The sequence below is a fragment of the Pangasianodon hypophthalmus genome, chromosome 16, assembly GCF_027358585.1.
Source record: "Pangasianodon hypophthalmus isolate fPanHyp1 chromosome 16, fPanHyp1.pri, whole genome shotgun sequence".
NCBI classification, from domain to species: Eukaryota; Metazoa; Chordata; class Actinopteri; order Siluriformes; family Pangasiidae; genus Pangasianodon; species Pangasianodon hypophthalmus.
The window spans coordinates 13,573,832-13,601,729 of record NC_069725.1 but is presented as its reverse complement, the minus strand read 5'-3'; the positions used below and the strand labels follow the sequence as shown (position 1 = coordinate 13,601,729).

The 27,898-nt window shown below is 38.9% G+C and overlaps 1 protein-coding gene across 1 annotated transcript in view; it reads right to left on the bottom strand.

The window, feature by feature from the left end:
• Positions 1–24,913, bottom strand: part of xkr7b (XK, Kell blood group complex subunit-related family, member 7b) — a 61,924-nt gene extending 37,011 nt beyond the window's left edge. The window contains exon 1 of the mRNA XM_026920323.3: positions 24,363–24,913. Coding sequence (XP_026776124.2) covers positions 24,363–24,826 — 464 coding nt within the window. The 5' untranslated portion in view covers positions 24,827–24,913. The remainder of the gene's footprint in view (positions 1–24,362) is intronic.
• Between the last annotated feature and the right edge of the window lie 2,985 nt (positions 24,914–27,898).

Below are 27,898 nucleotides of genomic sequence, written 5' to 3'. Positions count from 1 at the left end.
TTCATTTAATATATAAACAACTCGTATACTCTGCCATATGTGTATTATAAAGTTTATTGTCTGAGGATGACAATAACCTTAATGTGTTATGTGAGAGTATTCTAAATTTGTTCAGTTCTTCTTCAGTCAACTCATTTTTACAACACCTGAAAATGTCTCTTGATCAAAAGAATACAATTGACACTCCTTTAAATAGCATGTCTAGCCGAGCATTAGTCTGTAATTGACAAGCCAGACAGGGTAAGGAAAGAGACAATGGATTTCTCTGACAAAGAATCAGAGCCAAAATCTGTTCCTTTATAGAGCTCTGTGGGTTAGCGTCAGTGAATATTGCCATCAATCAGCACAATTATTCACCTGCACACCATTAGAGTGGAGGATATGAAGCGGTGTGTGGCATTGTCTGGCTCCATGTACCCATTCATTTCAGTTAGAGGGCAGTGAGAGACAGGAAAGAAGTCTCTATAGAAGACTTCTTATTAAAGAAAAATACTGAAAAACACAGCTCTCTCTCTCTTTCCATCGTCTCAGATAAGGACAGGTTAGTATAGTCCAGTTTGGGGGCATAGTGAACCAGAGATGATTATTAAGTAGAATAATTTATCATAATACATTTTTGAACTAACCACAGTCTTTTTAGCTCTTTCAGTCACCATACAATTGATTCCATGAATTTGGGGCTTCCACTACCTAACTGACATATTGTTAAGAGACCTACTTAAATGCTATGACAACAGAATTCCTCTTTATTTTCTATGTATTATTAAATACACAGAAGACACATTGTAGTAAATGCTCATACTAATAATATATGAAAGAAAAGTGCACACACCCTAAGTATAGAAGTAGTGCAAAGTTGCATTTCAGGTATTGGTTAAGCACGGTTGTCATTAGAAATGACACTTATTGCCCATTTAAACTCCCCTGCTGTAACAGTGCAGGTAATGTTGTTCACAATACACACGGGTAATTGAGTAATAATAGAAGCTGTTGCTACTCTCTGACACATCTCCAGGAATGGTGGTCATAATTAATAGAGGAAACAACAAAGAACAAACATTTACACTATTTAATATGGATCATTAATAATTCAAGGCAGCAGAATGTGTGTGTGTGTGTTTGTGTGAGTGTCTTTGAGTGCATGTATGTGTGTCTATGTGCAAGAAAGAGTTGGTGTGTGTTGGGAGAAGTGTATACAGGACTATATAGATTCAATAAACTGTAAAATATGAGATCACAAAATTTCTGTGGCTTTCTTATTATGTATTTAATTGTTCTGATGGGATAACCCACACACACACACACACACACACACACACACACACACACACTTTAGACACAATATAGCCACATAAACAGCATTATATATATACATGTGTGTGTGTGTGTGTGTGTGTGTGTGTGTGTGTGTGTAATGAGGGGTGCAGTAAATCTGTAGTTGAATGAGGCACATCACTAAAGACCATTAGTCAGGCACTGCTGATGCATGGTGGGAAAAGTTTATGGCTGCACTTTCCTTCCTTTAATCAAAGTAGTTGCTGTAGTCAAGATTACCATCACAAATCTCTCACTTTCCCTCTATATTTTTCTCTCTCACCGTATTATCAGGAGCAGGAGCATGCCATATCTTCCTGAGTTCCAACACAGAAGGCCAAAGCCAATAAATTCTCATCTGGCAAGAATCTCTCAGTCCCAAGAATAAAAGTAATGTAGAAAAGCTCCTTAAATTTAAGGGTACTTTTAATTCCCAGAGTATATATGAGGGCTTCTGAAGTGTCTTAAACAGCCAAGAGTAGTAAAAGATGACAGCATTGAGACAGAGAAGACATGTTTATTAGGGTCTTTCCCATATTGTAGGGGAACAAAAACCTTTTGGTAATCCTAAAACCAATGGTGGAAATAGAAACAGGTGAAGGTTAAATGTGTGTGTGTTAACTAAGTAAATATCTGATTTCAATTTTGTAATTTTAGTGTAACTGAATTATCAATTCTCAAATTCTCAATTCTGGATATTCAACTCTCTGGATATTCTTTTAACTCATTATTTCCTAAAAAAAAAAGAACAACTGTGTGCTAATGGAATAAATCCATTAAACAAGTTCATTATGCAGTACAAAGAAAAATGCAAGCAATAAGCTGAATGTAGAAAAAACGTACAAGATCAATGATCCAAAGCACATTGCAGGTAGAATGGCATTAGACACAGATGAAAACAGTGTCTCCACTGAGTTTGGATGGTAGAGTCTCTCTAATGCAGTATGCATTATTAGGACAGAGACGGAAATCTCCTGGAATCTTTTTCTACCCGAGAACATACTTTAAAGTTCCTGTATTACAATTGACCAAGATAAGCAAATGGGGACCAAGCATGTACTATTTTACAACAGGATGAAATATAACAATAGTTTGTGGGTAATTCCCCTGTCTGGGTAAGATAACACAGGAGTGGAATTGGAGTACAAATAAAAGGAAAAGGTTCATCCTCTTGGGAGGAATTCTGCATCCTAGAGAGTGAGATAAGAACTATCAAAACCAGTGATATTTGCATGTGTGTGTCTGTGTCACATACAGCTGAATATAAACTGTCCTGAAATTATATGTTACTATTGAAATCACCACAATCTTCACTATGAAGAATGTATCAAATGACACTAAATATGACCAGGAAATATACTGATATCACATTTAATCCTTTGATGAGGGAACTTCATTTGGTCCACATTCCAGCAGCCGATGTTATTGCATTACTAATCTCTGTGTGTTTCAAATTTAAGTTTTGTTCAATAGTCACCAGTCATTTCTCTATAGTAACCCCTAGTCTTGACTTGTGCTTATTTATTGCTTTTGAATTTGCTTCCTGACTGTTGATACGACCTCTGCTATGAACTTTGACCATGATTCTCAGATTGCTCTTAAATACTGTGAGAACTTCCACTCTTTTTTGTTACAGAAGACTTCATTGCTCAAGGTCACACCACCTTGGCATGTAAAGTGCCACACGTCACATGGCAACAATGGCACATGGTTATTAAGGTCTGGTTTGCATGACTTAGTTTAATTCAGTGGAGTCTCCCTTGTCTGTCTTTCCGAGTATACCTGCTCGGTTTTTCATCCTCCCAAGGGTTTCCTTCTCCAGTACCACATTTATTTGCAGCATGTACTAGGACCACAGCCAGAAGCGAGAGGCTTACTGAGTTACCCCAGGCTTACCAGTGAGGCATGAGACTGGGCAGATGGCCTATGGACAGAAAATGGAAAAAAACTCATGGTGCCCAGTGAGGATGATTTTGAAGCTTTTTTTTGTGAGAGGCTACATGCTGCCAGTCAATCCAACCCTGGCTTCTGTGTAGGGTGGACTTGCTATTAGCAGCCTAAGTTCAGATGTCATACCAGAACAGCAGCTCCTACTATTTAACCTGCAAAGAGGCTGCACTGCTGGCACACAAGGTCCCTGACTCACCTCCCTTCTTTACTTTTATCTCTCTCCTGAATGCCTATTCAGTGCCATCCTGATATATTCTTAATAACTAATTTCATCATTCACACTCTGTTCTACATAGACATTCATGTGGCTATACACACAAATGCATGCACACACACCTCATTACTGGCCTGTTGAACCTTACCTTGAGCTTTCTATAACTTCTCTCATTACCTGTAGAATGCTGAATCATTTGTCCAAAACACACCCACACACACAGGCAATGTCCCAGACACAACTGGCAATGTGCCACTAAAGGCATGATGTTAAATAGACATTTAATGAGTCGGCTGAAGGTCTGTATGTGTGTGTACAGTATATATGTGTGTGTCTGTATGTGTGTGTGTGTCCCCTAAGCTATCCTACAGCAGCTTGTCAATTAATGTGTCAAGATTGAATGCACTTAAATTGCACATTGTGTGTATTTTGTTATGTTCTACATAGACATACATGTATATGCTATACTTTTATGACTGAAATATACTGTATATTCATATGCTCAGTAATATTATTAGGTTTTGTAAGAAGAAAGATGAAAAGAAATAGTTCACTAAAGTGGAAGGAAACCTAGGAATGCATATCAGTATAGTATATGCTTTGTCCAAAAGAGAAGACGGTCACCTTGATGTCTTGCTGCCTGTGCTGTCTCATATGTCAGTGTGAGACACACTTCAAAGGCAGCAATATTTTACAGTGTTGGCAAGATCTAACATACGCTAAATGTCGCTAACTCCCAAAGCCTAAACTAGAGAGTACTCGTCCACATACTGCCCTTCGTTTTTCCGACAGGGCGCTGTACCTGAGATGACACACAGGATTATGGGATATGTGGGACAACATAGGATACATACAGTATATGTTGCGCCCAATTCGCCTACTTATACTTTGCACTAAAAGTACTCTTTTGTGAAGAAAAAGTACATACTTTTGAGTGTGTAGCAAAAGTGTATGCAAGTACTGGGACCTTAATGTAATGGAAGAGAACCTTGTTGCCTATTTACGCACACTGTCACCGTAAACAAACTCCTTGTTGCATTTCAGCTTTTCTTAATTCATTATTCCTTATATTATTTATACTATATAATTTATTAAAATATAATTTCAATTACACTTCTCTAAAATGCATACCGTCACAAAACTCCTCCTCCCTCGTGCAAGGAGTTGTGGGTAATATTAGCTGAAAAAGTGTCCGCGGATCCACATTTTGAAAATCTACCGGAGACAGTACATCATCTGAGTACCTTTGAGATACTAATTTCAACATACTATGATTTAGGACACACTAGTTCTAATCTCGGATACTATTTAGGACGGATAGAAGGTGAATTGGGACGCAGGGATGTACTCACCGTGCACTTTATTACGGAACACCTGTATATTCATGCAATCAGCCAATCACGTGGCAGCAGCGCAAAGCATAAAATCATGCAGATAGACGTCAAGAGCTTCAGTTAATGTTCACTGAAACCGTACAGTTGAAGAGATCAGATGATGTTTTTCCTATCTTAAACTGGAGAACCTGTGCCCAGTGTAGTCTCAGATTCTTGGCTGACAGGAGTGGAACCCGATGTGGTCTTTTGCTGATGTTTTTCTTTTGCGTCTCAAGGTTGAGCATCTGATATGCTTTTTTTTTTGTATTTCACACCATTCTGTGTAAACTCTAGAGACTGTTGTGCTTGAAAATCTCAGGAGATCAGTTTCTGAAATCTGATCCAACAAGCATGCCACTGTCAAAGTTACTGAGATCACACTTTCCCCCATTCTGTTGTTTGATGTTAATGTTAACTGTAGCTCTTGACCTGTATCTGCATGATTTTATGCTTTGAACTGCTGCCACATGATTGGCTGACTGGATACTTGCACGAATGTACATGTGTTCCTAGTGGCCCAAGAGTGTACATGGTACCGGACTGGACTAATTAAGGTACTGCAGAAGACAGCATTGTATGTGAACCTTTTTTACATGTCAAGGTAGGCAGCACTTTTTGGACACACTCTATAGCCAGACACTGTCAGCTTCGTGACAATGTCTATTGTTAAAAGCACTATATCAGTAAAATTGAATTGAATATAGTATCATTCTACTGACAGCAGAAGTGTCAGCATTTTTGACAGTGTAAAAGGTTGTTCTCAGTTTTGTCCAAAGTGTATTTAAATGTGATTGGCTCAATTTACAGAAGCCGTGCCTGCTCCTACGTAATACACACATACACATAGCCTTAATTATTAGCACTCATTTTATTAATCGTCAACTGGTCATAAAACTGTACCGTAAACAGTAAAACACACTCATCCATACCCTGGCACCACACACATTTATTCAGGTATGCAATTCATAGCATGCGATTGGGAGATTAAATGCATTAAATTCACATAAAATTTCTATTCACTATATATTATTTATGTATGTATTCTGTATGTATGAAGGTATGCCTGCTGATTTATAGTGCTGTATCATGTGGTCTATACACTTAGCAGATGTAAGGGTTTCTTATGTAGCATCTACTCTTTATTTAGCACCACCCAGAATTTCCGCTATTCGTTCAAACATGTGATGCTCCAGTTGTTTTATGTAGTTAGTGTACAGTGTACTAATTGTATTGTACTGCACTCATGTCTTTACTGGCACTGCAGCTTTGCACTGGTCCTACTCTTGCCACACAATTCACACATACTGTACATAGCCCTATGTTCCCATATTTGTAAATTGTTACCTGGAGGTAAGATATTTTCTCCTACTGTATACACACTTACAAAAAAAAAAAAAAAACCCTACAGGAATCCTGCAGGATTTTCATTTTTCTGCAGCATGTTTGCTGGTATCCTGCAGGAATGATGAAATCCTGTAGGACACATTCACAACCTGTGCAGGATATTCCTATAGGTTTTAGACTGGAGCCTTCAGTGCAATAGAAACATGCAGGAATGTCCAGCATACTTGCTGTACAAGGAAAAAATCCTGCAGGATTTTATAATTCCTGCAGGACTGCTGCGCACCTCCTGCAGTAATAAAGTAAAGTTCCCAAGTATTTAATCTATCCTGCAGGACAACTTCTTATTTCTGCAGGTTATGTAGTTGAAAAAAATTCTTTTAAAAATGGTAGATCTGCTTTGAGTGGGAAAAACATGCTGCTTAAACACCCTTTCTGAAATCTTTGAAGGCCAGAGCCTATGTAGGCACGCTCATTTTAGGATAAGACATGTTTTAGTCATGAACAACTCAGTGTTTTAATGAATCAGTTGAGTAAATGATTCAATGAGTCACTCACAAGGCGCAAAAAAAGAGCCTCACTTTTCGCCGTACTGGCGTAACGATATAATTTACAGAAAGCGCCAGTAAATGAATCTTTTTCGAAAAAAGATTTGATTTACTGAGATGACCGTAGTGCACCGTAGTGGCACAGGGACTCGAATTCAACTGTCACCAACTGTGATGTGTCCGTAGAGGTATAGTCCCAATTTTATTAAATCATTTCTTTAATCATTATGGTGTACTACTGTAAATTACTGCTCTGTTTTGTATTTGTAACACACTGGTGTCTTTATCAGAAATCTGCTTGACTTTACCAATAACGTCATGCTGTAGACGGCAGCTTGTACTTTGGAACACAACAGGGCCAACAGGCATCTTTACTAACAGTTATATCTACTGTATGTTCACTTGTGTATGTTCAGTGAGGAAGTGTCTGCCACCCTTCAGAGTGTACTCGCTCATTAAGATGGAGCTGATTTCCCAGTACAACAACCTATTTTTAAAGTTTAGGATGAAGCGTGTATGTGTCTATTCTTGTTTCCATGACATACAACTGAATCAATGTCCCTGTCCAAAATGATGCCCTACACCCTAATCCAGACAAACTGTAAAAATAATGGATATTCCGTCCCATCTAGGGTACATTATTTACATTAGTAACCCTAAGCAATGCATGGTGGGCTTTCATGATCACACCGGATGTTCTCCATTATGGCAACAAATTGACAAACTATCAAAACAGTGCACTATGTAGGATGAAACAAATGTAACCCCTACTTCCCCTCTCTCAATGTCATATTCTGTGCTTCCATTACAGTTCCTTCATCTGTGTGTTTAATAACACACAGCAGGGCTGTAAATGAGAGAATTACTGCTGGACCCTAACTTTGATTGCGAGTTAAGTTGCACCACTGGAATCTGACACCAAGCCTATTTCAAACAAGAATGAAAGACTTCAATGTCTTAAACACATACACATGAACATACACATATGGATGCATATAAACAATCATTTGGAGAAGTAAATGAATGAATTCAAGTCCTGTAAGAGTCCTGTACTGTTCAGTCCTAGCGTGCTTCAAGTGATGGATTTGAGCATTTAGCACCTATTTCTCACAAGTTGACCACTAGTAGTAATTTAAATATGCAGTTGAATAGTTGCTGTTTACTTAGTTAAAGAAAACTTGATTTACTATTCACTATTTTAGCCATGCACAGGCTACAAGTTACATTTCCACCATCAATGCTTTTTTAGGTTACACTACTAATAATAAAAACTAATAAATCAATGCAATAAATAATAAAATAATACAAAATAATAAATCTGTGTATCATATTGCACTATTTAAGGACATACCAGTTCTTAAAATGCACTCACAGCTCAGCTGAAATAGATGAATCTGGAACCGAGAGCATGCCACACAGAAGCTCAGCAACTGAACCTTACAGCTCAGTGAGCAGCCGTCCTTGGATGGAGAATGTGATGTGTGCAGCAGTGTCTGGGCATTTCCTCCAGGTTGATAATGACCTGAAAGATGACCCATCACGTCTAACTTCAGGCCTCAGTAGCATCTTAAAAAACTCTGGATCTGCCTCAGTCAGCTGGCATGAGTGGGACTGAAAAGTGACATATAACTCACAGCATGGAATGCCTTCTTTCACAGTGTGCTGGTCAACAGAATTCACTATGCCATAGTGCAATTTTAAAAATAGTTTTTGCTTTAAAAGACAACAAAAATTGTGAATAGCAGGCAGAGTTCCTTAAATCCCACGCATAGCTCTATACTTAACTATAAAAGTTATATGAAATTGATAATGTACTTTCATAATGTATACTTTTCCCAGTGTAGTCTTACACAATGTCCATTCCACTATAGAACAGGCTTCAGCTAGTTTGAATATTTTCATACTAACAAAGTACAACATCCCTGCTTTCTTTACTGTATACCTACATTTCTTTACTTTTTATCTCACTGTTTTTTCCCAATGCCTCGACTAGTTGACATCCCTACAGTAGCGACTAGTGAATAGTTGACTAGTCTACGCATCCCCTATTGAGCACCAATTAACTTGAATGGAGTCTTTGTCCCAGAACAAGTTTCACCTGAAACTACAGTGGAAATCTATAGACAAATCCATTAAGGTTCTTAAACATGTCCCACCACTGTTAAGCAACTGCCTCACATTTACCCAAAATAAGAAAAAGATTCTGTAGTGAACATGATTTATTGAACCAACTGAACTGTTGAACTGGTATTTTGTTGCAAATAATGAAAATATACTCAGGTGTATTATGAGAATGAGAAATGTAAGTCTGGGCCTGCCAACAGGTCCTGGAAGTTTAATCCAGTTCTTTCCTAATTGTAAGGTGATGTGGTGTTTCTTGCAGTGAGAGTGAGAATTCAGTCTGCAAATCAAGATTTGGACAACCTCTTCCTCTCACACCACTTTATTAAGGTCAAATAACTGATTGCACCTTTAAACCCATCTAGACTTTATCAGTGGGAATCAGGCTGGGGGATAGAAATGGGAGGATTGGTGAGTTTGGGTGAAACCTGAGCAGGAAATTCATTACCGCAGAGAGCAGATATACACTGCAGCCACAGAAGCAACGCCTCTTCCATTTCTCTGTCTCTGTCTGTCTCTCTTTCTAGTCAGGTTGTAGATGTTGTGAGCTGGTACTTGAATGGCACTTGAAGGCGAAGTCCTGTAGTAGTGACTCTGACAGAGATGCCATATAGACTGAACTGTCATATTTTCCAAAATATCTTCAACTAAGCTGCCACAATGTACAATATGCATTCAGTGAGCACAAAAGAGGCATGTGATCCTTTTAAAACACAGAAATAAATAATGAGCTACACTAAGGGCATGAAAAGTGGATATGGGACGCTGTATTATAGATCTGCACCCTAAATACAAACAGCTGTCTACAATGATGAGAATATAAAGGAATGTATATAAACCCTCTGACAACAGACTCTCATTATGAAGCCTTGCTCTTTCCCTTTGCCATGTCCTGGTTTGTATGTTTCATCTGTTTATTCTTGTTATGCCTTTTCTCTTGCCTTGCTTAGTCTAGCCTGTGTGTCTAATCTATGTCTTTGATAATTCCCCCTGTCATCCTGGCTCATGCTAGCTCTTTGCTATGCTAATACCTATGCCTAATCAGAGATACATCCAAGTTCTTATGATAGTTTTTTTTTTTAATTATTATTATTATTTATGGTTATTGTGTAGTTAAAAGAAATTCATCCAGCTTGATTCTTAGTTTCACGTTTCAATGTATTTAGTTTAGTTTCACTGTTGTTCCTAGTATTCTACTTTCTTTTTAGCTTTAGTTGTTTCATTGTGCTAATTTTGGTTTTCCTGCTTGTAGTGTTGCTTCCTGGTTGTTGTAAACATTTTGAAACCTTTTTTTCTCCCAATCTGGTTATCTCCCACACACTAGCTACCAACCGGGGAGGGTGAAAGCTAGCACGTGCTTACTCCACAAGACACATGAAACTAGGAACCACATCTTTTTGAACTGCTGCTCATCACAGAATACACTTGGAGGAAAGTAATAACTGCCCTCTTCTGCACACATGAGCTCACAGATGCCCATGATTTGCTACAGTCGCTTGATTGACAGGAGAGAGAGAGAGTAATATCATCCCTCCCACCCAGACAGCATGGCTAGTTTTGCCTCCTGGACTCTCGGCCACAGATGGCAGTTTCAAACTCGCAATCTCCCAATGACAGGGTGAAGTGCACTAGCCTGTACTTTTGGTTTTTTTCAGAGTGTTCACTACGGGAGAAATTGCAGTGTGTGTGTGTGTGTGTGTGTGTGTGTTTGAGTGTGTGTGTGTGAAATGTAGACTCTTCACTATACACTGTATGGCCTGTAAAACTTCCACAGCAAGCTGCGCTCCAATAGAAATAAATTGTTTGTTTTTTGCTACTCTCTTGGCAATGGTTTTAAAATACACCCTCCTCTCCACATTTATTTTTAAGTCAATTTATCAGGACACTAAGGTGCAAGAAACCAAACCAGCACCAATAAGGCAATCTATTAAAGCTAAACGGTTGTCCACAACACTGTGTGAATAATGATGATTGAGGATACAGTTGGGTGAAACTCCTTAGCTCTGTAAGCCAGTAGCATCTGATTTGTACACTATTTTTAATTTCAAACCATTTATCTGCTGATGTTAGTGTAACTATATTTTTTCACAACCCAGACCCCAGACCACACTGCCCAACCTGTATAACTTTTAGAAACCCCCTTATAACCAAGGTAAAAAATTAATAATACTTTTATAATACAATAACATATAAGGTTTTCCTTACAAATATTTTGTTTCTTTTTTTTTTTTAATATATTTCCTTGGTCACAGTTAAAGATCTTTTTTAAGAATTAGTGACAGAGTGAAACTTTCCTCATGCATGTCTGTGCCTTATTCTCAGTGTGCAAAACTGTCTCACAGTTAATGAATTAACAAGTACTTTGTGCTTCTCTACACTGTTATTAGCTTATTATCACTAAATGAGCCTGACACAATGGGGAAAAAAATAAAACTACCTTAACTAAGACAATCAAAGAAGTAAGAAAATGCTATGTAGAGAACAATCAGAACTCTGGCCAGATAAGTCTGAATATAATCATGAAAATATGATTATACATACAGATGAGTTTTAAAGAAATCTTACACACTCAGGGAGATTTTTTCATTTAACCCCCACCGCTTTGGTATGACCTATTTATTACTCTCTGTATAGGTTGGACACTTCAATTCAGTTGCAAAATGAAAAATGCCATAACAATCTGATGTTCCTCCCCTATAGTCATCCTCCTCTCTCTCTCTCTCTCTCTCTCTCTCTCTCTCACTTTCTGATGATAACAGTGATTTTTCACAGGAGGTGCTACAGTGAGAACCTGGCATATTACTAAAAGGTGACAAGAACAGAAACAAGGAATAAATGTGAAAACATTGTGAAAAGAAGATTAAAAAAAGGGTAGAGAAAAACAAAACCCTGCACCGGGTGGATTCTATGCTTCATCCACTGGTCCAAGTGGCAAAATGCACACACAGATGGCAATTACTATAAACATACAAACAAAATGACTGCTCTGTTCTGTGACAAAAAGGCTTTAACAGCTGACAGCCCGTAGTTGCAAACAGTGCAAAATGAAGTGCAGGAAGAAATAAGAAAGACAGAAACATAAAAGAGATTATAATTTCTGCTCTACATAGGTAAAATGTATGTAGTGACAATAAATGACTGTCATCATGATAATAACAGTAATAACTATCCAGATGTTCAGTTGCATACAATCATTACAGCCAATCAGAGTCTCCTAAAATGACTGATGGACATAAATGAGAAAAAGTGTTAGGGATAGTCGTGAAAGAACAGAGCCAGTGTGAGCTTGTCATCCACACAATGTTACTTTAAACACTAAGGACCTGATGGTTTGGGTGTGCATGTGCAAACTTGATCAAATCTTAAAAAAAAAATCCAATCTGATTTAGTAACAGGGTCTCCTGGGAATTGCATCTTTCAAATGAGCCAAGCAGCACATCTTGCTTCTGCCTTTATAAATATGCAATTTGCCGTGTTTCTACCTAAAATGTGAAAAGTACATGCCTATGCAAATAGATTCATTTAACTCCTCTGGTGTGTACTGCAACCTGACAGTCACTCTGGGAGTGGCAATTGCTTGCACCAATTAATAGAGCCGAAAGGCAGGTAGTAAATTATTAAAGCCCATTTCTGCAATTTGAAGAAAAAAAAATGTTTTATTGAAATTTCTCAAAATTGTGTCTCAGTATAAAAATAATAATGCTCCAATTAAACTAAATTGTTTGTTTTTTGCTAGTCTCAATGGCAATGGCTTTAAAATTCACCCTCCCCTCCACATTTATTTATAAGTTAATTTATCAGGACACTAAGGTGCAAGAAACCAAATCAGCACCAATCAGCCGATCTATTAAAGCTAAATGGTTATCCTAACAGCCACAGCACTGTGAATAATAATAATAATAATAATAATAATAATGCCATTTGAAGAAAAAAAATTATTAAAATCTGTATAGAATATAATAATAATGAAAGACTTTCTCATAATTTTGATATTTCTCATATACTAATATTACCACAGTAGTTCTATATTCTGTATTCGCCAACACCTTCGCACGTCATATTACCCAAGAGATGTGCGAGGGTCTGTTTTCTTAATCCTGCTTCCTGGGTTATTATTAAGTTAGTTTGTAAATATTATTTCTAATTTCTAACAAATGTAGTTGGAATCTATTTCCCAAAATATAAAAAACCTAGGAGCCTAAATTAAACCACTGTGACCTGGACCAGGCAATTACTAAGAACCACTGCATGCCCTTTATTTGAACTTCATATCATGAAAGTTAAATCATCCTGTTCGCGTGACCATTTGGTCTTTTTTGTCCATGGGATCCCAGTCACAATACACAACCCCAGTCTCAACCTTGGTAACCTTTCTTTAAAAAACAATAACAACAAAAAAACCCTTATTCATATCAGTATTTGTATCGACTGAGAACGCATTGTCGGTTCAATCCGAATTATGTATTTGCATTACATCCATAGTATCTTAGTATTTCAGTGCCTGAAAGTAAAACTGACTTCTTATACAATCAAAAGCAGATTAGGAAAATGAAAAGGTTTCCTTTGCCTGTTATGGTTTCAAGATACTCTTCTGATGTAAGTAGCTGGCTTCAGTTACTATCCTGAGAGGAAATGTTTCAGCTTTTGAGGTTAAATGCTTCAGTCTAACACAACACATTAAATAAAAGCAGCACTGTAAAGTTTGACTGCAGTGCTGTTAAACCCTCTATGTCCCAGTGCCTACATGTAAGCCATTCACTGCAGTGAGCAAAATCTCTTCTGTATTGATCTGCACACATACTATACAGCTCTACTGTCACTGCTGCCTCACAAATTCATGCATTTAAATCAGAAATGATTACATAATTTGTTGTAATTAATTGCATTATTTCTGTGTATTTAATTATGTTTTTTTATTTGCTCAAATTTGACCCTATATTTTTTTACTCACTGTATGTAACTAATTCTTATGCTTGTTCTGTAGTTTGGGGGACTGTGTTGGAGGTGCCCAGTATTTTTTCAGCATTTGGCTCAGGCATTTGTCAAACACTGTTCTGTAGAGACCCTGTGTTGGAGAGTTAGAGAAATGCAGAGCAAGTGTGCAAAATATAGCTGTTTTGTAGCTGCAGTCATGTCCCTTACATTATCAAAGTGCTAAGTTTCATTTCAGTGTTCCACTGTTGTGCTACAGCTATGAAACATCTAGCACACAGTGCAGCATTGTGCAACTTCTATTTTCATTATAGTCAAGTTTTGTGAAGATGCTTTCCAATTTTCCTCAGTATAATGCACGGTAACCCCAAGGTAATTATGGGTATTCGTTGATGTATAGTAGTCTGTGTTTAAAAGATCAGTTGCAGTTTTTGTCATCAATCTTAACAACTTTGCCATGCACGCAATTAGTCTATAAGACTATAGATCATTTAGTCTAAAAGACTATACATCATTACTGCATAGTATAATATAATATGTAATTATTATTACATAATCACCTAATAGCAATTGTTTGAACTAATCTTTATAAGGGTGTAGATTCACATCTTGTTCCCAGTTCCACATGGGTACCCTTTGAGTTCTCTGGTTTCCTCTCTCCTCCCAAAAACATGCTAATAAGTGAAGTGAGTACACTAAATTGCCCTAGGTTTGAATGAGTGTGTGAATGTGTGTGTGCATGGTGCCCTACAATGGACTGGCACTTCATCCCGGGTGAATTCCCACCTTATGCACAGTGTTCACAGACCCACCAAGACCCTGACCAGGATAAGCCAGTTACTGAATAAGAATAAATGAATCAAACACAATGTTCATTCTCAATTATTACATTATTTATTTACATGTTTTGCATGTTGTCCAACACGATGAAAGGAAATAGCCCAGTAGAGGCCTGATGGAAGATGGGCCAGATACATGGGTGCCGACTTGGATTAAACATCGGGGCAGATTGTCCAATCTGGCCTTATTTAACAGCCTACCACTATCAGTGCATATTGCTTGTGCTCAGAGATCAGAATGCCTTACCCCCAACCCCCAACCCCAAATTCCCCCCAACTCCCCCTCCCCTCTCAGAGACGGCAACTACGGCCAGACAGCACCAACAACATGTTATCAATTCTAATATCAATAACTAATGACCAATGGATCCTTTGGAAATGCAAAAGCAAATGGACAAAAATCAACTCATGGGGACCTTTGGATTCATCAAGGGAATGCACAGTGTGTTTGGAAGGACCACTGGTACTGTCACTGGATCCATAGTCAATGAAAGGAAAACCTGGAGGAGGCTGAATCCGCAGGTGACCTGCCAAGCTGAACCTCTTTGTGAAATCCTCCATGACAAATGCCACAAGAGACTGCCCAAAAGAAATCCTAGAGCATGTGAAGGAGACATGGATACTGAGGAGGCCCTGGAGGAAGGCAGAAGAGCAAGAAAAGGAAGCCCTGAAGGTACTCTGGGAAAAAATCAGGAATAGGCTTTCAGCCCTGAGGAGGGCAGAGAGGATCTGCAAGTGCAGAAGGAAAAAGGAGAGGGAGAGGGAAAGCTCTTCAGAAACTCATTCAAGTATTCCTGGTAACTTTTGGAGGAGAAGAAGAGTGGGGAAAGGGAAGAATCAGCTATGCAGCCCTGGAAAGAACAATGACAGTGAGCAAGGTCAAGACAGCAGTAGAAAGAATAAGGTCTGGGGTACCATAAACATTTACAAGAACTGCCCGAAGGTGCTGAAGCTCTGATGAGAGCTGCCCGGAACAACTAAATCATTCCTGCAGAAAGGCATAGAACTCTGACCACATTCATTCATAAGGAGCAGGAATCTTGTGACACTGTATAACCCAGTTGGCATTGCTCTACTGAACATGTAAGGGAAATCATCTTGTCTATGCTGGAAAATGATTGATGGTCATTATAAAATTATGTGAAAGACACAAGGATGCTGAGGCTTTTTGTAAATAAATGTTGTCTACACAAAATTTCTTAAGTGGCATAGGAATTTCTGGGGCAAAGATGATGAAGGCGCTGAAGCTGGCTAAGGAACAAGAAAAGGGGAGATTAGAAGGAGAAATAAAATGTGGCAGAAGAAAGCATCCTAGGAACAGCTGCGGGGTGGCAGGGAGATGTCCTGGCCACTGCTCCACAACCAGATGTTCTGGGATTAACAGAGTGAAACATTGATAAGGTGTAACTCTTGGCTGAGGACCTTGCAACTGGCCTGATGGCACCATCAGAGATGCAACAGTACACAGGATGCCCAGCAGGTATCTCACCTATGCACCTCTCTTGGGTTAAAGTAATAGTTTTATATATTTGTCTGGAGATCTGGAAAAACTTGTCAGATTTGTTACTGTGGCTGAATTCTGGTAAACAGCCCAAAAGACAAAAAAAGGGGTTTTGACCAAAATAGTACTTTTCTGCCTATATCATACTTTGTCACCTAAACTTTAAGAAAACATGAACACATTTCCCTAAAATGATGTGAAATTTCTCAGAATGGAATCTTCTCCCTTTTCACTTTTTGGGGTAGCCAGATTTTAAAATGCTAAACTTTACTTATTGAGATGTGCTAATGAGAAACCTATTTCAGTCCAGGAACTATATATAATAGAAAATGTCAAAATTTCACCATGTGAAGGGTTTTATCATGTCTTCCCATTCCTTTACAAGCTAGAAAAAGTTCTTACTTGGATGTTCAGTGTTAGTAATGGCTGTATATATGTACAACTGTCAAAATGGGCTGTTAAAGTAAGTCTGTATTCTTGGCTGAGAGCAAACAGAAATGATGCATTCAACCCTTATAAAAATGTACAATACTCACAAACAGACACACATTCTACCAGCACAAATGAACATTCTCAAATAGAAACGCAAGTCTGAACACAGACACAAACAGTATCTGTGAGGACCTACAGAGAACTAGGTCAGGTCAGACAACAGGCAGGTTCGAGAGTGACAGACAGAGACAGAGAGAGAGAGAGAGAGAGAGAGAGAGAGAGAAAACACAGAAGACAAGAAGAACACAGAGAGACAAGAACACAGAAGACAAGCTTCAGTGAAGGTAGACAAACATGCCTGTCTAGTGTGACAAAGTACCAACAGGCCACTTCTAAAATATTTCCACAGAGAATGACCAAATATTATACACACTGAAACAAACAGACATGGTATAAACAAACAGTGCCAGCTGTGAGCAAAGGGGTATGAGGACAGCCCTGCTGAGGGGAAGGCAAAATTGACGTGATGTGTGGTTTGGAATTCTGCTCATGCCTGCTGGCTTTGGTCTGCTGCCTGCAGCTCAGAGAGAATCTCCTCATCAACTCTTGTAATGACCCCAAAGACACACACCGCTGCTTCTCAACACCTGCAACACACACATCACGCGCCCCCACTGCAGATTCTCTATCGGTGTGGGTGTGTGTTTAATAAAAAGTTCACTGCATATCCCCTGAAGCTTGCAGACACTAAGTCTGGGCTGAGAGCATGGTGTAAGTTCCCACTTGGTGAGTTTCCATTAAAAAGTGATTTTCCAAAAAGTTAGGCAATTCCTTTAATGTAAATATTCTGGAGAGGATTCATTAAAATTGGACTATTTTCTCCTGAGTAGCGCAACAGAAAAGCGTTCGCCCTATCGTTGGGAGATTGCGAATCCCGACACTGCCACTGACATCCGTAGCCAGGAGCCAAGGGAGCAACATTCACCATGCTCTCTGGGTGGCAGAGCAGATGAGGGCAGATAGTGCTTTCCTTCGAGTGTGTTATGGCAGCAGTTCAAAAAGATGCAGAGGTTGTTTTCACGTGCCTTGGAGGAAGCATGTGTTTGCGGCACTCTCCTGGGTCGGTAACTGTCATGTGATGGAGGGAAGAATTAGCTAGTGGGTGGGAGCTGGCAAGACCAAATTGGGGAGAAAATGAAAGGAAAAAGTTATAATTGGGGTCATACTACAAATTACCTTATAGACAAGATCTATCTTTATCCATTATACATCATCAGTGTCCATAGTATTTAAAAGTTAGAAAAGAATTAATGCCAGAGCATACGTTTTGCTGAACACAGAGCTGAGTAATAGTAGTTTCAGTCAGAGCTATACACAGCATCAATATTTTAGTGAGGTTCACGTTGCAGAAATGTCAAAGTTAATATATCACAATGCTGAATGTGTACTTCATCAATTTGACTCCCGTTATATTACCTGTTGAGTTCTGAATTACGTTACATATACATGGATACTATATATTCGATACAATAGCTAATAATTGGCTTTATCTTGGGGGTTGGTTAGCATGTTTGCCTCAGACTTCCGGGGTTGGGGGTTTGAATCCCGTCTCTGCCCTGTGTGTGCGAAGTTTGCATGTTCTCTCCTTGCTTCGGGGGTTTCCTCGGGGGAATTTTGGGCTCCTCTCCTATTCCAAAGACCTGTTGTAGGTGACCGGCATTGCCAAGTTGCCCGTAGTGTGTGAATGTGTGTGCGATTGAGGTTTGCAATGGGCTGGGACCCCAGACAGAGTGTCCCCCGCGACCCTGTGTAGGATAAGCGGTACAGAAAATGGATGGATCGGGTGGGGGTTTTATCATGCCTGAATATATTATTAATGACTGTTGTTACACAATACAACAACTTAAAACTGGACTAACATTATGTGTTTATTTATAGACGACTATTTGGCTTGAAACATTAGAACACTGAATAGACATTGAATTTTACAAACCACTAAATGTCCTCAGAAACACTCACATGTTCTTGCATATACTCACACATTTTCAGTAAATCAAAGCTACTTCAGATGTTAGCCTATAAAATGTCCACTGCCTATAATATGTCCGTCGCATACCCCCTCAACAAGACTATACTGTAACAAGACAAGTCTATAGACAAACAATAAGTGTCCTCCTCAGTTGCTGTGGGGTCAGTTAATTAATCAGATAGTTAGTCAGATAACTAATCATCACTGGTGATTGGGTGGCTTTGGAAAACATGTTTTTCCATACAGTAGACTATGTCACTAAGTAACTCGTGCCCCACAACCAGACCCCAACATCTGGAGAGACACACTCTCACCAACAACCTAAAAATGTCAAAGGCTCCATAACTCAATCCTTCATGTGTGAAAATGTTCCGATACAAAATTAACACTAACATTGCTTTTACTAACATTAAGATCTCAATTTTGAACATCCTAAAGTGCCAATTACTTTATTATTCTCTACTAGTGCTGCCACTCTTTGCTTCTCCCACACCAGAAGAACAGAGCACAAACAAAGCACCAAGCTGTTACACAAAACAAATTAATGAATTTAGCTCATAACAACAAGCATAGCCCATAAAAATAAAAGAACATAATTATTAATCAAATTACTTATCGAGCTTTATACAATGGTAGTAGCAGTCAGTGCATTTAGGCGTACTCGGTGCCAAACGCATCTCTAGGTAATATAATTTTATACCAGAATATAATCAAATTTTACATCTTCATAGTAAAATTCATAGTGCAGTCTGCTAGCTTATTTAGCTCATTCACCCACTCCAAATTTCATGTGAACATCCTTATCTTTTCATAAAACTGCCACTGACTTCATGCACTGACTACATTTGGTCTGATTTGGTCCCACTCAGCTTATTTTTGATTGGTTAGGTGGCCTTTCAGTCAGTCCAATATAACAAATACCTTGAAAAATGCTATTCATCTTTAAAAAAAAAGAAATTTGTGATTGTCAGTCACATGCTCATTTCAGGGCATGTGCAATGCGTGGGACAGGATCACTTGTCCACAAGTCTGCTAGGCCCCTGTCCAGACCTTGGTGTCCTCAAAGTTACCGCCACTGTGTCAGTGACTCCAAGCTTACACTACATATAATGTGAGAAAAGTGCAGTGAAAATCCTTTTTACTAAAGAAAAGACCCCTTACATTTTCCTATTCCAGTGATGAGCCCTATTTGACCATTTTGCATGTACATACAAGTTTCCATCTCTGAACAATAATCACGGAGCTATAAAGCACTGGCGCACATTTCAGAACACAGTACAAACATGTATGTACTAACACTTATTTCCGTCCAGTTATCACAACATTCAGTCTTTTCATTTTTGCAGTTTTACACAATAAAGATATGCTCAATTATTCTTTAATCTTTACATCCTTTAATTCAATTCAATTTTATTTGTGTAGCACTTTTAACAATGGATATTGTCACAAAGCAGCTTTACAGAAATATACAAATTCAGGATATAAATTTTAATTTTATGAATTTATCCCTAATGAGCAAGCTTTATAACCCAGGCTTTAGCATTATGAGTGCCACTATTTGTCATGCTAATAAAGCATGATAAAATTGAATAATGAAACAGAACAGAGAGTGAAAGAGAGAGATGTCTTGAGCACAAACAAAGACTCCGAACAATTAAGGCACTACCTGTCTACAGTAACTATAGCAGCCACCAAATTAAAAAAAAAAAACACAAAAAACAGTACGTTTTGTATTCCAGTGCATGCAATTAAAAGTATTATGTAAACTGACATGTTTCTTTTTTTTTAAATACAGAGTATACATTAGAAAGTAAACATGGTGAAATAACCAGTTTATTAGAATGAAGGTGTTTCACACACTGACAGCAATTTCCTTTCGAGTTCCAGCCTGAGACAGTGTCAGACCCTGTCATACATGCATGACCACACACACACACACACACACACCTACGCTGCAATTCATAATTCTTTAGGATTCTGTACCAATATTGTGACCTGAGAAAAAGAATTTCATTTAGGAGAAGGATGACATGACATGCTATATCGTCTCTCAGACAGTTGCTGAGGCTCATAAGTCCTCTCCATCTCCTGTTAATAATTCAGAACCAAACTACCAGTAAATCTCTCCCTCTCTCTGTCATACACATGCACGAGATTGAATTAGCTCTCCTGGTCGAGCACTAATACAGCCTGTGAGATCCCCTGTGAGTGGGTTGAGGTCCAGTTCTGCTCAGTCAGACCTTCAGCTACAGCACAAAGTTCAACAACACTGCACATTAGTTTTATCTAGAGATGATTTTATTGTTGCGGCTCAGCATGAATAACTCTCTTGACTCTGCTGTTTGTCTCTGTATCCACCCATTCCCTCCCTTTGCTGGGTGTCTGCAGGTATTCTTAAGGTCCATTTAATACTCCAGCCTTTTTCCAATGCTACATTATGTATATAGTGTAAGATCTCATTTGCAGTGATATGCAAAATATGAACCCACTTCAAAATACCTCGCATCTAAGAAAATTGTCTATTTATTCTCTTGCAAAAGTAAATTCATCGTAATCTGTAGTGAGCTTCAGGGTTGTTGACAGACTCAAGTTTTTCCACTTAAAGTCCCAGCTTATATTCATTTACAGTATATTATTGTGGCCACAATACATTACTCAGTAACTACAGTACACTGAAACTAAGAGAAAGGGTGTGTTGTCAAGAGCATGAGAGATGTGTGTCTGGACATGCCGACGGTTCCTGTGAGTTTAAAGGGTTAACTAGTTAGAGTATTTGGAGATTAACTAGTGGTTAGTTAACAGCATGTCTCGGTGTATGCTAACACAACAGCAGGCATGTAGCTGGTTGTACTCAGTGTAACACACTCCCTTGCTTTGTGTGACTAAATCTGTATTACCCAGCATGTGCGTGACCAGACATCAAACACTAAATAACCCCATGTTCACACTACCAAGTTGCTGATGTTGCTCCAGGGTTGTCTCTTGTACTGCACATGTGATGTGAGTGCTGCTATTGCCAATCTGATCTCATGAGATATTAGGACAAATTCAAACCAGCAAGGCTGATGTGGTTAAACCATACCAATAAAGCTGTTGGAAGATGTACAAATGTTAACCTAGTACGGAGCTTAGAAGCTGACAAACGTATTTGAATATGAATTATATACAAGTCACATTAAATAAAAGCATCTACTTTTCACTGGGAATCCCAGATGCTTGACATTTTGCCTAATTGATATTACATTATATGAGATTAGAATGTTGGAGTTTTGTAATTGAGGTTCTGATTTTTTCTAAATCTTAAAACCATAACCCCTGATTTTGAATATGTTTTAAGGTAGATCTTACTCCTAGCAAGTTCCAAACAAAGAAAAAAATGTAAATGTATTAAACACATCACAAAAAGATTTTTATTTAATATGACATGAATATAATTCAAATATATGAAATTGATATACTTGTAAAAACTTAATACCTTTTTTCAGCTTCAAGGCTCCAAAATTCTGCCTCTAACCTTAAACATTAACCTTCACAATCATTCATACGAACTGAGTTATATAAATTGCTGCAAATTAGCAAGCGTGAAATCGTTCATTGCTTGAGGCTTCAGATCACAAAATTAGACAGGAAGTAAATGATCATCTGTTGTTTTGTTGCTGGCACGGTGTAAAAAAAAGTCTAAAATGTAAGAGCATATTAATTCAGCTCATACTTATTAAAGCCTTTAATTGTTAAAATGTAATTTTAGAGAAATTAAGAAGTCTTAAGGACCCACAGACACTTTTATTCATGTCTCTCTCTATCTTTCTTATTTCTCTTCTTTACATTTTACTTTATCTTGTTCTTTTTTTCTCTCCCTACTCTCTCTCTCTCTCTCTCTCTGAGACACATACACTCTCAGAATATCCTGCAATGCACCGAAAGCCTTTTCAAAAGTACAAAAAGTATTGTAGTGTTCTCTCTCTCCTGCACACTAACACAGACTTAAACGCAGTTTTCTCTGACTGAGGGAATGCCAATTATAAATGCTCACCTAAACAGTCAGCATACTTCACACCAGCAAGGGCGATTTCCTCCAGTGGTTTTACTCTTCCTCCGAACTGGATCACAGGAGGAAACTTTCATGCCAGAGAAAGGTAGATTACAGGAAGAAGACAAACAGCAAAGGGAGCAGGAGCTAACGATTTTCCTAGGAGAAAGCCGACCCAGAAGCCACTTTAGACACATGAGTTCAGGCTTCCCATACTTAGCAAATAATGACCCAGCGAGATGACAGAAAATCAGTGGACGGGTTGGAGAGCTGTGTCTGCTTTGTCAGGGGGAGCCTTGCTAGAGTTTGCAATTTATTATTTACCAGGATAGGTATACAAATACAAAAAAGGACAAAAGAGAGACCAGTACAGTTTGGTATTGAATGATTTTCCGTGGCTCAACTCATCATTTAAGCAGTAGACGTGTTAGGGACATCACCAATATTATCCTGGATTCTAAACTCTCTTCAAGTGCAAGTTGGCGTTTGTTGTCACATGGAATTTAGTAATGGACTGTACCTCCACCTAGCTTACAGTAGTTGTGTACATTGCTGTCATTTACACTTGTTGCACCATTTACACTTTGCATTTTTTTTGTACCTTAGTCCAGTATCGTCTGTGATTGGGGAGGCATCATATTTAATCCCCCTGTGTGTGCATGTGGATGGGATTACAATTAATTAATTAATCTGATTTTTTTTTTTACTTCAGAATTGACCATGCCAAATCCGTACAGTCATTAAAATTAGGCATCACTTTGTATTTCTCCCTTTTGGAAAAATTCGAGCCCTTAGCTGTCGAGCTTGTGTCGATAATATCCATTTCAGCATAATCTAATACCCGCCTGTCTGTGGCACATGGGTCTTTCTCTCTGTCCCCTGGCACCACATCTAGGCTGGCAGTACTGCCTGACCAAACAGCACACACAGAGCCAGCCCAGGCTGGAGAATACTGCTCACTGCTTCCATCTGTCTTCTAAGTATTATGGAGGAAGCATAAGAACTGTGGGACAACATGTACTGCTGAAGGCTGGAATTTAGTAAGGATTAATTTAAGGCATTGTTATTTGTTTGAATCTATGGCACTGAAATAGCATCAGTAGCACTGACTGAATACTTCTAGTGTGGACTTCATTCAGAGTGTAACTTCTGTAAAGCTGTAAGCATTCATTCAGCACTGTAGATGTTAATTAATTGAAAACGACATGCATTCGACAATGTCGAAATAGGAATTCAGCATGTTTTGCTGTGCATGCATGATTCCACAGCAGAAGTGGCTTGAGAGCAACAATGCAGCTGAGTAGCTCTGTAATTACTTCCCACACTGACTAATAACTAAAATGATGCTCTTAGCTGTGCTGTCAGCCATGTTCCTGCTCTGTGCATTTATTCAGTGTAAAATACTGAGTGTAGATCTTAACAAGTTATAAATTTAGGGTTGGATTACATCCTTTATTAATATCATTGATTTCTATCCAGTACAGAAGGCTTGTGATATTTTTAAAACAGCAAAACCTGTTCAAAGTGGTCTTGATTTTAATGATTGAGAAATCAAGTGCTGCTTAGTCTAGTTACTGACTTGACTCTCAGTTAGCAGACTCTACCCAGAGTAGTGCACTCACAAGTAACTATGTCAGAATACTATGCTGCACGATTGCGGACGCCGCCTCGGGTGATGCTGCTGATGCTGATGCTGATGCTCTAGACTTCGGCGAATTTTCGACGCGCGTGCCCTTACCTCCACATCTGGCCCAGCTGCAGGATGTGCACGAGGGACTGGAAGGTCCACATGCATGCTCGGCAGCACCTGAGCGTCCGGCTCCGCGAGCGCGCCGCTGCCGCCGCCGCCGCCGCCGCGTCCTCTTCCGTCTCCGCCGCGTAGTCGTAGACGAACCAGCGGAAGCTGAGCACCTGCACCACGGCGGAGGGCAGCGCGGCGAAGAGCAGCGTGAGAGCGAACCACCAGTAGTCGCGGCGCGCGTAGTAGTCGGCCGAGAGCCACACGTCCGTGGCGCCATCGCAGAAGAAGACGAGCAGCGCGCAGAGCACCCAGCAGCAGTCGAGCAGCGCGTGCCGCCGGGAGCCGTCCTGGAGCTCTTCCGGCCCCGCGAGGACACAACGCGCCTCGGGCTCCTTATCGCGCGCGCACGCGGAAGCCGAGGCTACGGCGGATGCGGCGGCTCCGTCCGATTTGGCGGCCATGTTTGTTTGTGCGAAGAGAAGGAGGGGGTGAGGAGAAGGGAGAAGTGGAGGCGAGGGAAGGTTGGTGTGTGCGTGTGTGTCCGTGTGTGTGAGCGCATGATGGGTGGTGAGAGAGAGAGAGAGAGAGAGAGAGAGAGAGAGCATCCTGAAATGATCCAATAGTAATTTCCTTTTGGGATACTTGGGAATTTCGGGATAGTCTGGAATTGATTCAACCTGGCTCTCCAGTTGAACGTCTCCTTTCTTTCTTTCTTTCCTTCCTTCTTTCTTTCTTTCATTTCATTGGCATGACTGTGTTCTGTACTAGCAAAAAACAGGCGTTATAAATATTACATTATTCAGGTAATAGCACTAAAGAGCACTAGAGATCTCCCATCATCATCATCATCATCATCATCATCTTTAGTAAGCGCTTTATTGTGGTCAGGGTCTCGGTGGATCCAGAGCCTATCCCGGGAACACTGGGACACACTATCCTTGGGAATGGCAGTCCACCACAGGAGACACACTCATTCACACCTAGTGTGATGTAGCGTAGCCAGTCCGCCTCCCGGCATGTTTTTGGGAATTGGGAGGAAACCTGAGAACCTGGAAGAAAAACATGCAGACATGGGAGAACATGCACAGAAACGCCACAGTAACCCGAGCTCAGGATCGAAGCGGGGACCCTGGAGCTGTGAGGTGGGCCCTGTGCCCCCCAAGACATCACCAGTACTAATATACAGTACAGGAGTAACTAGGGAGCCAACAGATGCTTAAGATTATTTCCTTAATTTTTAGTATGTAATTGGCATCGTCGTGGTAACTGTGAATTTGCAGATATTCTCGCTTGTTTTTTTTTTTTTTTTGTTGAAATCTCTAGAGTAATAATTAAAGGTCTTGTATGTTAATAATTTAATTGTGTGGCAGCCTGGGAAAACCCTTCACATGGTCAAATTTTCTAGTAAAAAAGAGTTACAGACTTTCCTAAACTGAAATCGGTGGCTCATTCGCACATATCACAATCCTAAGTTATTGTGATTAAAGACACCACCAACTGATATTTATTGATATTTATTGATCTCACATATTTGCATTTAATTCAATATGTAATAAATAAGATATAAAAATGACATATATGACTAAGAAAATTATACCTATCTTTACAACAGGTTTTATTTTTAGGATAATGACTGACAGGCTATTCAGAAATCTCACAAATCCAGCAGAAATCCAGTTGCAATTATCTGGAGTTGACAGGGAAGTAAACACCCTACTCACCCACTTGTGGATTTTTTATTATTATTATTTTTTTTTATTGCCGGATTGTGAAGAATTATGTCTCATTACTTGAGGTAAAAAAAAAAAAATAAAAAATCACTCGTGGCACTTACACATGATTAGGCTTATGTCCATTTCGCTATGACACATAACTATCTAACAGTGTAATCAATGCCTGACATTCACTGTGTGAGAAAAGCACACTTAACTAGCAAGGTTTTAGACATCTTTATGCAGGCTGATTGTGTTTACCACTGTGTTTGTTAAACTGACTCCTTTTCCAACATGAGATTTGCAGGCAGATAGCCAAGGCAAGGTTAGAAAATAGCTCGAATAAAAACATTTTGGCAAAATATATTTATGTCTTTTTAAAGTAGAGATGTCACTGGCAGAAAAACTCAACTTTAATAAAAAACAGGTAATTCTGGCTGTTTTTTTAGAACGGAACGACAGCATCTGATAGGTTTCCCAGACAATGACACAATTATTATTAATAATTAATCAAATTAATCTCTGAAGAACTTGCGTTGTCAAGCAAAATAAACAGAAAGTTGCGCATAGATTAGTGCTTTATACAAAAAAGTTCTATTCACTCAATTACACTGGGCGATTTTACAATAAACAGCTATATGTATAATAAAAGCAGAGTAGATTTACACTTCTGATCTATTTCTGTGTGTTTTTCTCTGAAAAATGATGGTGCTGTACATCTGGAACATCTGGAATGTGTTACTGATTATGGAACAGCCTTGACTTTTTTCTTTCTGTCTCCCTACCTGTAATGAACTGCAAGGTCACATCACATTTCTTGCAAAGGTGTGAGATTATTATATCGGCGAAAAAAGACACACAATACTCCAGTTATATTTATAGGCAAACCTACTGAATGAGCTCCAAATTTAAAATCATATTAAATATAATACTGGTATACATGCGTCTGCGTTAAAATTGATTGGACCTTTATTTATCACATTTTGTCCTTTTTGTTTAAAAAGATCTGTAACTTGAAACTTTAGAAAATATGTTCACATTCTTTTTCTTCTTTGTAATAATAATAATAGTAATAATAATAATAATAATAATAATTTAACCTTTAAATATATGGGATATGAAATCCTCTTTAAATCCAGATCTCAATCTCAGTATCTGCCTACTCTACATGTTTGAGAAACGTGAAATTGGCCTAATGATCGTTGTTTCCATTAAGTCTATTAGGGTCGTAGCTTATTCAGTGAACTGGCAAAACAGTTGCTGGGTAAGCTTTTTAACATCCAGCATACGTCCTGCTAAACGTTTCTTGTGTGACTTACTGATCCACCATAAACCTGCACAAAAAGCAAATGGCATCCACTGCATTACCCCTTAATCACATCTATTGGGTTATTAGCAAACCATGGCCTCATTTCCCCTCTTCTTCATCCATTTTGTTCAGTTAGGCCTCAAACTGTTTTCAACCTTCACTGTTTTTCTACTGGACTGTGTTTTCAATGTTGTTTGCCTGGATTTTATAATAAAGTGCCTCTGCACATGGATGTTCACTCTCCTCCTAAGTCTGGTCAGTTACATCATCCCACACACACACAAGAAAACTAATATACTTCCAACTCCATCTCCCATCAGAAGCTGAAGAAATTGTAATAAGCAATAGTGATTTCTGTTCAAATGAAAAGCTACAGCATTCCAGTTCATGAATTTTTATATAAGCTGGTCTGTATAAATTTGTGACCATGAGATTATGTTAAAATCTCAGAGTTTTATGTTTAAAATCTCAGAGTTAGGATGGAAAACAGTTACAGTGGCAATGCAGTGTGG